The sequence below is a fragment of the Syngnathus scovelli genome, chromosome 1, assembly GCF_024217435.2.
Source record: "Syngnathus scovelli strain Florida chromosome 1, RoL_Ssco_1.2, whole genome shotgun sequence".
Taxonomy (NCBI): domain Eukaryota; kingdom Metazoa; phylum Chordata; class Actinopteri; order Syngnathiformes; family Syngnathidae; genus Syngnathus; species Syngnathus scovelli.
In genome coordinates, this window is record NC_090847.1 from 17303610 (window position 1) to 17317267 (window position 13658).

At 44.5% G+C, this 13658-nt stretch overlaps 1 protein-coding gene across 1 annotated transcript in view; it reads left to right on the forward strand.

Annotated features, from left to right (window-relative positions):
* The first annotated feature begins 384 nt into the window (after nucleotides 1-384).
* efnb1 (ephrin-B1) overlaps nucleotides 385-13658 on the forward strand; it is a 63010-nt gene continuing 49736 nt past the window's right edge. The window contains exon 1 of the mRNA XM_049744887.2: nucleotides 385-1283. Coding sequence (XP_049600844.1) covers nucleotides 1168-1283 — 116 coding nt within the window. The 5' untranslated portion in view covers nucleotides 385-1167. The remainder of the gene's footprint in view (nucleotides 1284-13658) is intronic.

Sequence of the window (13658 nt, forward strand, 5' to 3'; positions counted from 1 at the left end):
ACACTCAGCATTAAGGGTTGGAATTGGGGGGTTAGATCACCGAATGATTCCCGAGCGCGGCACCGCTGCTGCTCACTGCTCCCCTCACCCCCAGGGGATGGATCAAAATCACATGGGGATGGGTTAAATGCAGAGGACAAATTTCACCACACCCAGAGGTGTGTGTGTCGATGATCATTGGGACTTTAACTTTATATGTTTATGGGCAAGTGTTAAAGATCCATTCCGGCAAGTTTGAATTTACAGGGGGCGAGAGTTTAAAGTCCACCAGGCTGTCACCCCACCAAATGCCATCGCTTCTTGCTTGCGAGTTGAGACGGAGCGATGTGATTGGCTGATACGCGCGTGATGGGCGGTCCCTAAAGCCCAGCTCGCTTCAGATCGGGTTACAGTCAGGCTGGAGCCGCGGAAGAGGTTGGGATTTGGGCACAGCCAAAGAAATACACCGGCGTGCAAGAAAGCGCTTGGATTGTGAATCACTGAGCAAGCTGACTTCACCTTGTTTTGTTTTATTCACCCGCACGAGTGCTTTATTATTGTTATTATCATTTTTATTATTTTATTTCTGGTCAAGGAGCGCGTCCGAGTCGGAGCACTTACCCGGCGGAAACGCACACCGAGCAGCCCCTGGAGACCGGAGGGGTATTTACAATAGAAACTCACTTCATTCCCAATAAGAATAGCGGGGAGTGACAAAGCACCCTGGAATGTCTTGGAGCTTTTGGACCCCCAACTGGACTTGTGACTGATGGATGGATGTGGAGGCAGCGACAGGTACCAGTAGACCGACAAAGAGCGAGATTTGACAACGCTGTCTCGCTGTGCGTCCCTAGCCTTTAAAAGCTAAAAAAAAATTCTAGTTTAATTCTCTTGACCAGAAGGTCGCCGCTTGTGCGCCAGCAGCCACAGGCCGTCCAGGACACTTGTCGTGCACCGAAAGCGAGGGTTCAGTCAAGGACACTGGGCCCGGACTAGACCTCACGAAGTTGGCACAAGGACATGACTGTAATCGCGAGCTCACATGCTCCCGACTGACCGACGCTCACCTTCCCACCGGCCCACACTCTCATAAAGGCTGTCCGATTCCGCGCTGCCGTGCTGGGCTTTGAGTCCCAACCTTCTCGGCTTCCACTCTGTGTGTGCGTGCGTGCGTGTACATTTATCAGCATGGCACTACTGGCTTGTTGGAAGTATTACCTCTGGATCTTTATCTTGACGTGTAGAACGGGGCTACTTTCAGCCAAATCCCTGGAGACCATCATTTGGAGCTCGCAAAATCAAAAGTAAGTCTCTTGTTTCATTTATTTTTTGACTCATCGGGTGCGTGCGTAATGGAAGAAAACTTGCCAGGGCGCAGTCCTGTTTTAAATGTTCTGTGAAATATGGCAATTATTCACAGCTAAACTAAAATTTTGTGGGGTTTTTTTGTTGTTGATTAATTTCAACCAACCAACTACAGGCGTGCACACTATAAACAAAACTTCTCTACAGGCGCCATGATAAATGCTTCATTATAACAAATTGTAACATGCACCTTTATACGCCACATTAATAAGAACATTTTGCTGTAATCACGGCTATGTGGGAGTTCTTAGAATTTTCCACTCATTTCTCCTAATTGTTGTAATCAGCAGGATCTAGTAGATTACAAGTGGAAAGGTGCAAGCCAGCTAAATGAATCAAGTTTGGTCCAGGTGTTCTGAATACTGGCTTATTGGAGGGCAGCTTTGCACCCTTCCAACGCCGACCCACGGGAATGTGTGAAGCCGTGCTTTCGGATAGCAGGGGAATAATAAGTGTTTTAAACACTTGGGAGCTGAATTGCACTTGGATCCAATTTGAGGTTCTGTTCATCAACTCAGGGAAATCAGGGGTTAGGTTCTCTGATGCAAGCTTCTGGGAAAAGATCCTATTTTTCTCATCAAAACACAGCAGTGCAAGCCCAGACGGCTTTTAATAAAATACTTTCTGGTAGCAATTATCACCCACTCAGAGTCAACTCCCGCGTTTGCGTGGTGTTGAATCGCACACGACTTGTGGGAAAATTTAGTAAAAAAAAACAAAAATAGCCTCTATGTGCTAGAGAGCTGACCTTCAGCAGCAAGCGAGGTCAGAATTGATTTATCCCCGAAATGTCACATGTCATAGGAGCTTGTTGTGCAGCCAGTGGGTAGGAATATTAGTTGTGCTCATTGGTGTATTTATATTTGTACAGAACGTATAGAGAATGTGCATGAGGTCTGAGTCGGAGCCTAAAGGCCACACGGTGACCCGCTCGTCAGCCCTGGTTGCCTTCAGAAGCAATAATCAGATACTGAAGTTAAACTCATTTAAACACCCTCGGCGGGTTCTAGACAAATAAAGAACAATGTGACATTTATTACTTTTATTGATTTATTGTTGATGTCACCTGAAGGGATTTTCTTCAAAAGTTGCCACGCTGCTTAAGGGAGTCAAAGATTATTCTTCCATCTGTTTCCCCACTCCGCTCTACTTCAATTCCCCCCGCTGACCGAATATTTCATAAAGTTCACAGTGGAACAATAAGGCGCTCGGCAAAGTGTTCTCCCCCAATCTAATTATCCCGCTGCTGTGTGCTTTGAAAACAATAGACAATTATCTTGCCGTTTGCAGGCTTGGCAATAACAACAGACAAACCTGTTTTTCTTCTGAAACGTATCCGTCAGCAGCGCTGTCTGACGGGCAATAAAAAAAAGAATACTTGTACAGCAATCAGCATTATTTTTTTTTCTTCTTCAAATAAATCCGTCCGAGTCGGGGCCTATATCGCTCCGCTGTGATAACGCAGCGATGTACAGTACAGTACACTATCAGGTGACTTATCTCGATTTATGATGTCCTACTTTCCGGTCCCAGTTTGGGGAAAACTGCTGTCTAGGCTAATAAATTAATGCAGCCCTCTGCTTGCACACTGTACCACATATACACACCAAATAACACAATACCAGCACCTCCCCGCAGGCCATGAGTTATGAGCCTAAGTATAGGAAAGCAGAAGGGCTGGCCCTGTTATTTTTATTTAGGTGTGTGTGTGTGTGTCTGCATTTATGTTCACGTCGCTGCTGGTGCTCCATTAGTTATAGATTTTAATGTGTTAGAACTCTGGCGTCTGTCTTATCAATAATTGCAAGTCTACTTAATTGATTTCTTTTCAGTGTGTTTGAACAGCAAACATACATCATGACAAAAGTGCATTGTGGGAAAGAGTCAAACAAACTTTTACTTCAGGCTTGAGACGGTAATCCATTAACTGATCATTATAAATTCTGTTGTTTCCATGGAATTGTTTGTGAATTAATCACTGAAACTGAGGCCAAATGAAATGCGCTCTTTGGTCCAAGCCAGCAGGGGTGCTGTTGATAGTCTCCTCTGTGCGGCATTATTTCAACTATGGCATTGTTACAGGAGTTCACAACATTCAGTATGAATTCCTAATACCACCATTAATAACAACAAACTGTTGAAGAGAAAAAAAATAATGGTTAATTGATCATTTATTTCCCCTCATAGTTATTGAAGGACATTTTCTAAAATGGCCATTCCTACTTCAGTATAGATAATTGAGATAGTGGAGGAGAAGCAGTGCAGGAGCTTGGATGCTTCAGCGTCTTGGCTGGTAAAAAAAAAAAAAAAAAAAAAAGTAACATTTTATCAGAGCAAATCGGATTAGCTCTCATTTAGCTGAGTGGGATTACTCCAGAAAATGTCACTTTCTTATGACTGATCACGTCCTCTCGCTATGGCTGAAACCCGTACAGCAACACACGCGCACACACACACACACACGCACACACACACACAGGCGCACACACACGCGCACACACACAGGAATACTGCAGCGATGCCAATTTCATGATAATCTGACAAGGTTGCTGCGAGTGGCTCCCACACGTCCTCTAGTCCAACCCTGGCAAGCTAATATTTACCTCATGACCCGCAGTCATGGTGGCCTGTTTGCCGTAGCTCAGGAGGCAAACAGCACAATGGGAAAGGCTGGGAAACTTTCTTGCACACCTCTGAAATAATAAGGCAAGACAACGACTGCAGGCTGGCCGACAGTCTGGTGCACTGATGTTGAACTCGCATTTTGCTGAGGCTTGGAAACACATTTTCTTGGCCTCTGACTTGCATTTGAAGGCCACAAAAAAAAAAAAAAAAAAAAAAAAAATAGCATAAGAGGGTTTTTGTGTTGAGAAAGGTCAACACTAGCCTCTCTTGCTGTGTCGCTCCTTGTAATGCTGCTGTCAATTGGTCTTAGCTGGCTGACTCACTTTAACAGTTGACTGCTCTGGTTTAGTGCATGCTTAATGCTTCACTAAATTTCACGACTAATGTGGATTTGATTAGCACTGGTCTTTAATATCTTATTAAAGGAGAAAATAGCATCTTGATAGTTGTTGCAAGTTGAAAGTAAAAAAGGGTGATGAAATTGCTTTCTTCTTTCAGATTGCCGTTCTATTTAAAGTTCAAGTTTTTCTTCTCTAATTAGCTTGATAAGGTAAAGGGGAAAATGTTTTTACAATGAGCAATTAGTCCAAAAGAACCTATCTGTCTTGTTTTTGTTTTCTTATCAACCTCTTGTCAAGGCACGCTGTTTGAAGGCACGCCGGTACATTCTTGACATCTAATCAATATTCAAAAGACTGATCTGTGCCAGCATTCCAAACACAATTTCAGGAGGAGCTTAAAAAGAAAAACTTGCTCGCTAAACCCGAAACCGCCATAACCTGTTGAACAAGAAGCAGAAAGAGCCCAAGCCCAGCAGGAGGATTTGGTTGATTGCACGGAGAGCTCCTCTCTGCTGCTGACTGCTGTGCGGGTCACTGCTGAGAGGGTCAGAGGCCTGCTTGCCCCCCTTTATCCCTGCGATATGCACCTTAGTGCCCCGTTCACTCTTAAAACTGGGAATTGTGTGTCCCTCTGATAGAGATCTCATTACATGTAGAGCAGGACTTAGAGCCCGAGCGCCATTCCGAGAGCTGCCGAGCGGCTCCAACCAATAAGAAATACTTTTGCAAAGCAACTGGCGCAAACTGCTGCAAAGGCACCCCGTGTCTCAATACGACGACAGCTGCGTTTGCTTTTATGTGCCTGCACTTCTGTGTCGACATGTCTGTTGTTTCAGGGCCGCGTAACGACACACACACCTGGGCCCAGAAAAGGAGTAGCAGCTCCTTGGGATATTTCGGGAAAAAAATGTTTTCTTTTCCCTCATGGTTTCAATCCAGATGGAGTCACTTTATCCGCTGGTGGTTTGGCTGCCGCGTCACTGAAAACTGATCATACTGATTTTCTGTGCTATTGATGAATCATTTTGCTTTATTCACGCAGTTGCACATTCCCAGCTCAGTTCTGCTCTGTGAAACGAGTTGCATTCACAAATCATTTAAGTTGTTTTTCCCCGCTTATCCCCTGTGCGTAGTAGTCCATGTGTTCCCGGACGGCCGGCCGGCCGACGTGACATGAGCTACAGTTGGTTTTCTTTGAAGACATATTATAGGACTGATTCACAACTGGAACAACAGCTGAATGTAATAAATGACTCGGAAAGACAGGCCTCCGCTGGCCTGATTCATCTCATATTAGTTACTTGATGGACAGAACATTAATTGAAATGATCAGCTGCCAATACTGAAGTCATTCATGATTTTGATACTTATTTTTTTCCTCAAACTAAAAAAAAATGGTTATACTTTACTGCCCAGACTGGGTGACACTACTTTTAGCTTTATTCCTTGACTGTGTGTTGCCAATCATTTTTTTTTTTTTTTTTTTAAACGAATTGCGCCATTAGAAAGATGATACTGTCGCCATGTTAATAAAAATTAGGATGGGAAGCAAATGTAGTGAATGTATAGTACTCGAATTTGTACATATATTTTAGGGACGTATTGTTAACCTTTAACACAATTTGACATCAAATAATTAAAAAAGAGATATAACAATAAAACATAAATTAATTTAAATAGTTCTAGTTCTTTAACAAGTGTGTACTCTAACTTGTAAGGTAATCATGTCATAAAAATCTATTATGCATTTAGTTGTTTATTGGGGAAAAAAATCCAGTTGTTATTATTGTCAGTTTGGTGATGTGGTGATTTTCCTTGCAGTTAAATTTAAATCAACAAATGATTTAAACTTTAGGAACACATTAATAACACCCAAACCTTTACGACAATTTTGAGTCCTCCAAATGACCATTATAGAAACTCCAAGTGTTGATACCGGAGCACTTCCCGGTTGACTGTTGAATTTCGCACATAAAACGACACCTCAACACTTTACAATCCTGCACATTATTGAGAAGGTATAATTACCATAAAAAAAACTGCCAATTTGGTTTAACTGCACTGCGAGGACCACTTGGAACGAGTAACGTCAGTACAATTTCTGCCACTGTGCAAGTTCACACTCTTGCTAAAAAACACGAAGGCTGCATGTGAAAGGGGCAAGTGTAAGCTTATGGCAGGCGGCAAACGAGTGCTTGAGAATGTCTCTGCGCTATTGTTCTTTGTTTGGCCGCAGTGGAACATTAAGGAAGTGTGAGGAGTGTGCCAGTGCGCCCCTGTGGAAGTGTTGAGGAAGAGTGCGGAGTGGCTCAACAGGGGCTGCCTTATAGGCTGTTAGCGAGCGGCCTTCATTAGACAGAAACCTGGCCTGGCGGGGAGTGGGAGGAAGTTCCCATCAGTCTCGCCAATGCCAAGCGCCGGTACGGCCGCGGGAAAATCTTCCTTGAATATTTTCTACTTGCCTCCTCGACTGAATTAATTGAAAATGTTGGTATGCCGGGTTTCAGGAAGTAGGGAGAAAGTTGAATGCGCAAAGTCGGCCTTTGTTTGGCCATTTGAGTTCTTTTACACAAGAGCAGATGAAAATGAAGGGGATTAAGCAGCAGAGGAAAGGAAGCTAATATAGAGCGTTGAAACACAGCCCTGGGCTCAACCACACATCCTTTCAGACCAGCGTACAGCTCCCAGATTACTTCCATGTGTCAGCGCGAGGTGGAAGGCGAGGGAATAAAGAAGCAGGGGGACACGGGGAGAGAAGTTGAGGGATTGAAAAGCGAGCAGCTTTGGATCGCTGGAGATCAGCGCCGGTGTTGGACAGTGGAACGGATCTGTGTGACAGCCATCTCTAAAACCATTACCCTTGCGGCTCCCGCCGGAGAACTCGTAACCTCCTCAATCGGACTGACTTCATCGTCTCTCTCGCTGTGCAGCTGAGGCCGACCTCATCTGAAGCGGGCCCAAAGTGCCGGGCAGGGCGACCGGCAACCTTCACAGCCGGCCGCGCTGCACGTCCAATAGGACGTCATGACTCGTGATTGGCACGGAGGCGGGGACGGATGTGTTTTCCTCTGGTTAGCGGCACCACAAAGACTTTTGTGGGGACGCTGCTATTCACTGTGCTTGGACTCGGGGGAAGGGGAACTACAGCGTCCAGCAAGGAAGCATTGGAAGGACAATTTGTTTTCCAAAACCTTAACTTATATGGCTCTTCTCAGAAAAGTGTCACTCTCACGGGAAAATGATTTTCTATTTTTTGGAAACATTCAAGTTATTTGTCAAGTTTAGGCAGTGTATATTGAAATGGATGCTACACGCCGGATCTCAAGGGTTTTAAGGAAGATTTCTCCCAGACGCACACCAAAATATAAATTAATGAGAAAGTTGCAGTGAAAACAAGGGAAAAATACAGTATTATGCGAAGTGATTCAAATGGATTAAATGATTGGAAAAAGTGACTAATGTACAGGGTCGGCTCGGTGGAGCACTGGGTAGCACGTCCGCCTCACAGTTAGGAGGGTGCGGGTTCCACCTCCGGCCCTCCCTGTGTGGAGTTTGCGTGTTCTCCCCGGGCCCGCGTGGGTTTTCTCCGGGCACTCCGGTTTCCTCCCACATCCCCAAAACATGCTTGGTAGGCCGATTGAGCACTCCAAATTGTCCCTAGGTATGAGTGCGAGTGCAAATGGTTGTTTGTCTCTGTGTGCCCTGCAATTGGCTGGCAGCCGGTTCAGGGTGTCCCCCGCCTACTGCCCGTTGACGGCTGGGATAGGCTCCAGCACACCCGTGACCCCTGTGGGGACTAAGCGGTTCAGAAAATGGATGGATGGATGAACTAATGTACAGATGAAATGTTATCAAAAGTTCATATAACAAATCTACCATGGTTATCAGAATTATCAAGATGTTGCCACAAAAATATCAAAGCTACACTCACCAAAAGCATTGCAAAAAGTTCGGTCTGTTTGTAGGTCCATCTGTCCATTTGTCCCACGCTCCTCTATCTATCTATCTATCTATCTATCTATCTATCTATCTATCTATCTATCTATCTATCTATCTATCTATCTATCTATCTATCTATCTATCTATCTATCTATCTATCTATCTATCTATCTATCTATCTATCTATCTATCTATCTATCTATCTATCTATCTATCTATCTATCTATCTATCTATCTATCTATCTATCTATCTATCTATCTATCTATCTATCTATCTATCTATCTATCTATCTATCTATCTATCTATCTATCTATCTATCTATCTATCTATCTATCTATCTATCTAGTATTGTTTGAAAAACACATGGTATTAATTTTGTTTGAAAAACACATGGTATTGCTGCTTTAGTACTTTGGATTTTGTGCATTTGAGACTGTAAACCAACAAAAATGAATTTCCCAGAAAATGTACTTAAAATGACCACAGTGATATATTTAACTGAAGACTGAAGACAATTGTCTGTTTTTTAGCCCAATTCCTTTCTTTTTAACCAAGGTCAGCAAAGGCACAATTATTGGGTGGCTATCAAGATCATCTTGACGATTGTCTTGTGGTGTGGGTGTGTTGATTCTTTTTTTCCCTCTCTCAGCAATCTTTTATGAAAACAGGTGGGGCCAACAATAAAAAATGTTCGAAGTTAGTGATTAAAAAAAATGTGTGTGTGTGTGTGTGTGTGTGTGTGTGTGCGCGCGTGTGTGTGTGCGCGTGCGTGCGATCAACACTGAGATTGGACAAGGAACAGACTCTGTTTGCGATTTGAAATAGAAAGTAAATCAGAAGTGAGGATTACTTCAGAAAGGACATTCATTGTTTACATAATTTGTCCCCCCCCACTGCCCTCCAAGTAAAGAAATGCCACATCGCTCATGTCGTTACGAACAGACAAACAGCCAGCCTAGTTTATTTCCACTTCTTTTTTTACTACTGCTTCTTTGCAGACCGAATGTCCTGTGGCATCATGCTGCCCGTCACAGGTCATTTCATTTATGACACCAAACGTCTGGTATAGAGGATAAGCCTCTTGATTCGACCGTATTGGTCAGTTAGTGTTTTGCATCTCTGCCACACAGTCAGGCGATCCATGTTTGAATCGCTTTTTAGAACATCTCTGTGCATAGTTTGTATGTTCCTCACGTGCTTGTGCGGGTTTTCTCAAAAAACATTTTGAAGATGTTAATTTTTTTTTATGTGACTATGGATACAAATGATTTTTTATATTAACATTCATATCTATTTGTGCCCTGTGAGTGAGTAACCCAGTCTTAAACCCTGCCACTTGCCTGAAATTAGCTGGTCTAGGCTCCAGTTACCTGTGACCCAAATAAGGACAAGCAGAAAATGGATGGATAGACTCTTGATTGTCAGTGGAGGTATTGTGATGTGTGTTTTGGTCAGTACACCACTCAAAATAATAATAGTAAGAACACACATGCTGGTGTTTATTCTTGTCGTGTGTGGAGTTCTCACCTAGAAAAAGAAAAAAGGGTTAAGGTGCTAAAACTGTTGTCTTGATGAACAATTTTGTGTGTTAAGTATAATTATTAAAAACAAAAGAAATATTTTTATGGTAGCCTGTAAATTTTTTCTTTGTATATATATAAATATAAAATAATTCTACACAGTCCCCCTGTATTGATTGTATGCCATAAGATTGTGGTCATTTCGTTCAGAACTTTTCTCAGTACTTGTGCGCTGTTGAAAAGAAAGACAAAGTAATTACCATCAAAGTACTTCTGACTTCAGATATGGCTGTAAATCCTGGAAGACTGAATGAATCATGGCCGCACGAAATGAGCTCTGAACATCTCATCAATGATCATCATGGAGCTCTTTGTTCACTGTTATGACTACACTAATGGAGTGACAGTGTAATTGAATGGAGTGGTAAGATAATAGAATGATAAAGTAATGGAATAGCATGGTACAGGAGCCCGCTTTTACCCAAGGGATCCCCCAGTAAAGTATGTCAGCTCGGTAGATGGGTGGTCTGTAGTAACCCCCCTCTGTCCAACACACACAGCCGTGGTAATTATAAAGCATCATAATCCATCTACAGCATACAGAGGCAGAACATGGAGACTATTAGTGAGAGCATGGCAATGGCACAGTGTATAATCCTCACGACTTTGCCACCATTAGGCTCCCTGGGCCCCCAGCAAAAAAAAAAACAGTCATTCCTCCAGTAATTTAGTTGTGCCCCCCCTCCCCGCAAGCTACTTCTGTCTCATGTGTGTGGAGCAAGAAATGTTTCCCAAATTTATAGATGAGTTGATATTTGTCCTTCGCCTCCACCATGCCCACTGGCAACAGCCCCGAAAGCCTTTGAGTTAGTGTGTGTGTGTGTGTTTGTGTTAACCCATTCTGCCAAGTCTTGGCTCAGCCTTTTCTAAGCAAACTCCCAGCATGAAGCCGCTCCCCCTTGTGTCAGTGAGGAGCTGGAAGAAAAGGCCTACGGGACTCCCGCCGCTCCCAGCCCCGGGCCCGGCCCCTCTTCCCGCGTGGGCCGGTCCTGGGATTTGCTGCGCGCCGAGGCCCTGCGTGGCAGCTGTGACTGACGCTTCAATCGGCGCTCCCCAGGACACCGCAGTGCAAGGCCGCATTCCCTTTCACGCCTCGGAAACGGCGGAGAAAGACAATTACACACATATTCAGCAACCTCCTCTCCTCAGTCTCTCCACAAGCACGCATCTGTGATGTACAGCCATTTAGCAGATCAATGAAAAACCTCTCTCAAGTTCCTTATGTTTTGCAAATAAGAATTTGCAAATTAGTTTAGCCATCCAGTCTGCCTGTCTGCAACTTGATTGAAGTTGTTCTTGTTTACTTTATCCCTTGAATTGTTCCCTGCCAAAGTAAACAGCGTAACTCAGCTCTTTCCTTTGAATGTCCCGGGATATTTAGAAAATATAAGTAATGGAAAAACATTTGAGCCTTAAAGTGGAGTTAATGCTATCATGTATGGATTGTCCGTAAATTGAGTTTGTCTCTGGCCTGGTGGAGGGGGAGGGACTCGCCAGCCAGCAGGATTTGAGTCTCTTAATTGAATTATTTTGATTGCCGACTTGATTGATGGAGTCAGATGTGGAACGTTTTCCGTGAGTTCTGTCCCGCTAATTTGTCTTCCAATACAGCCATACCAGACAGATACAATAGGAACCTGCTATCAATCACAGCGACAACCCGGAGCGTTTTGTTTATAGAGAAATGGGCCTGCCATGAGCTCTGAGTTCCACAAACCTTCCAGACAACATAAAACCAACAATGACATCAGATAGCTGAGCACTCTAAAGTCCAATCTTCATATAATGCCACGCTAAATCCCACAGAGACCTACGGTGGGGAAAATGTTGTTTTTTTTTTTTTTTATTTATTTTTTTGCCCCTGTGCTCTGCCTTCCTCTCATGGCCTTTAGTGCTCTGTGTGTGCGTGCGAGTGTGTGTCCTCGCATGTTGGGAGGCGCGACCAAGAATTCAAGAGTGAATGGAGATGTCACTGTCAGACACTGGCCTCCTCATGAATCCCCTCCAGGATGACCATATTGGCAGCTGTGTGTGTTGAGTGAGAATGCATGTCGGGGGGCATCAGCCCCCTGCCCCTCCTCCATAGTGCCCTCCACCCCCTCACCTCCCACGCCAAGTTCTTACGGCGGTGATTGCTGCGCAGTGGGGCACACGTCTATATTTCATCCTATTCATATGAGGGGAGGCTGCTTCATCCCTTGCACATGTGCTTCCCATTAGATGGGTGTTTATTCTCCCCCATGATGTGCACGGCCATGGAAGCCTCTCATCGTGCCTATATTGGAAATAGCAGAAAAGGCCTGCTAAAGCAAACACAATGTCTTCAATCTTTGCAGCCAGCAGATGAAACGCACAGAGGACTTATATTGGAAGTTGTTGCTTGGACTCAGCTGTGGTCATAATGCACACTTTAATATCAAATAGGTTTGCTATTATGCGGCGCTCTCCCTGCAGTCTCATCTTCTCCTACACTGAAAACTTTGACTACTTTTAACTGTTGTGCTCATCTGTCTCCCACTGTGAAACATGACAGGCCACACCACCACATCACTCCTGTGCTCTCTTCCTCTGTCTCCGAGATGAAAGCCCTTCTCTGCAGATGGTCCCTTCATGCACGCTGGGCTTGGCCCATGTTACTGCTTTTTCTCATTTATTTATGCACGCCCAATCGCTGCACCTCAAACTTGTCGAGACTTTGTGTGTGCGTTAAGGTCTTTTATGAAAACTTCATAACTATGTATGTATTGTGAACTTTGTCATATTCTGCCGCTGCCCTGCTCGGGATTGGAGTGGAGACGGCCGGCCCACATGTGGCCACCAAATAGAGCTGAGTGGTGGGTCTTTTGCACAATGAAATGGCAGCAGGACGGGAAATGATTTCTCTTCTTTTGAAGGGACTGCGGCAGTCGCTTCAAAGCAGCATATCTGGCTGAGGCTTTAAGCGGCCTTCCCCCCGCATTAGACGTGCGTCCCGTGATGAGCCTTTGAAGGGAGCGAGCATTCCTGGCGGCGAGATTGCGCTGCACGGGCGTCGGGGTTCGACCTCTTCAACATTGTGCCCTCCGCTCCACTGAAAGTAAACGTGTTCACCCGAAAGCTGCAATGTGACAACGGAACAGCTGCCGTGTCACGTTTGGATGTAGCGGAAGGTGGCGTGGACGCGAGCGCTCGCTCACGAGTCAGCTGTGGTCGGCTCGCAAAGATTAACATTTAAGTGCGCGCTACAGATGGCGGTAATAGCGATCGGATAGCGCTTGTAATGGAGACGACCCACTTTGTAATGGCTTCCTAAAACAACACATGGAGCGTCTTTACGAGGCCGCAATCCGCCCGACTATTGTGGCGCAAATGAATGGTGTGAATGGGAATAGCACCATGTCAAACAAGCTATTTATTAACACGTAGCCACGTTTCATTTTAATACCGACAGCCTGCGTCTGGCCCGCTGAGTGTTATCAGACTATAGCAGTCAGGCCGTCGCTCCCCTTTTGCATTCACTGTTAATGAGCCTAATGATGTGTGTCTGCGTGATTGCATCAGTCAATAAGGTGTTCAATAAGGCCTCTAGAAACCTACTGACAACTTAGGCACGTCTGCTGGGATAAGATCTCTAGCCAAGGGAGGCGAGAAAGATCATTTGTCTGGCATTAGGTAAGGACATGCGTAACTGTCTTTTACTATCACGACTTGAGAGTAAACAGAAAATAGACTTGTCACTCAAATTGTCTGATAAGAGACTTGTTTTAAGACACACAAGGCAGCTGTGTATTAAAACGGTACCCTAGTTAGTAGAACACGGGCTGGCTATCTCCCATATGCAGATTTGGC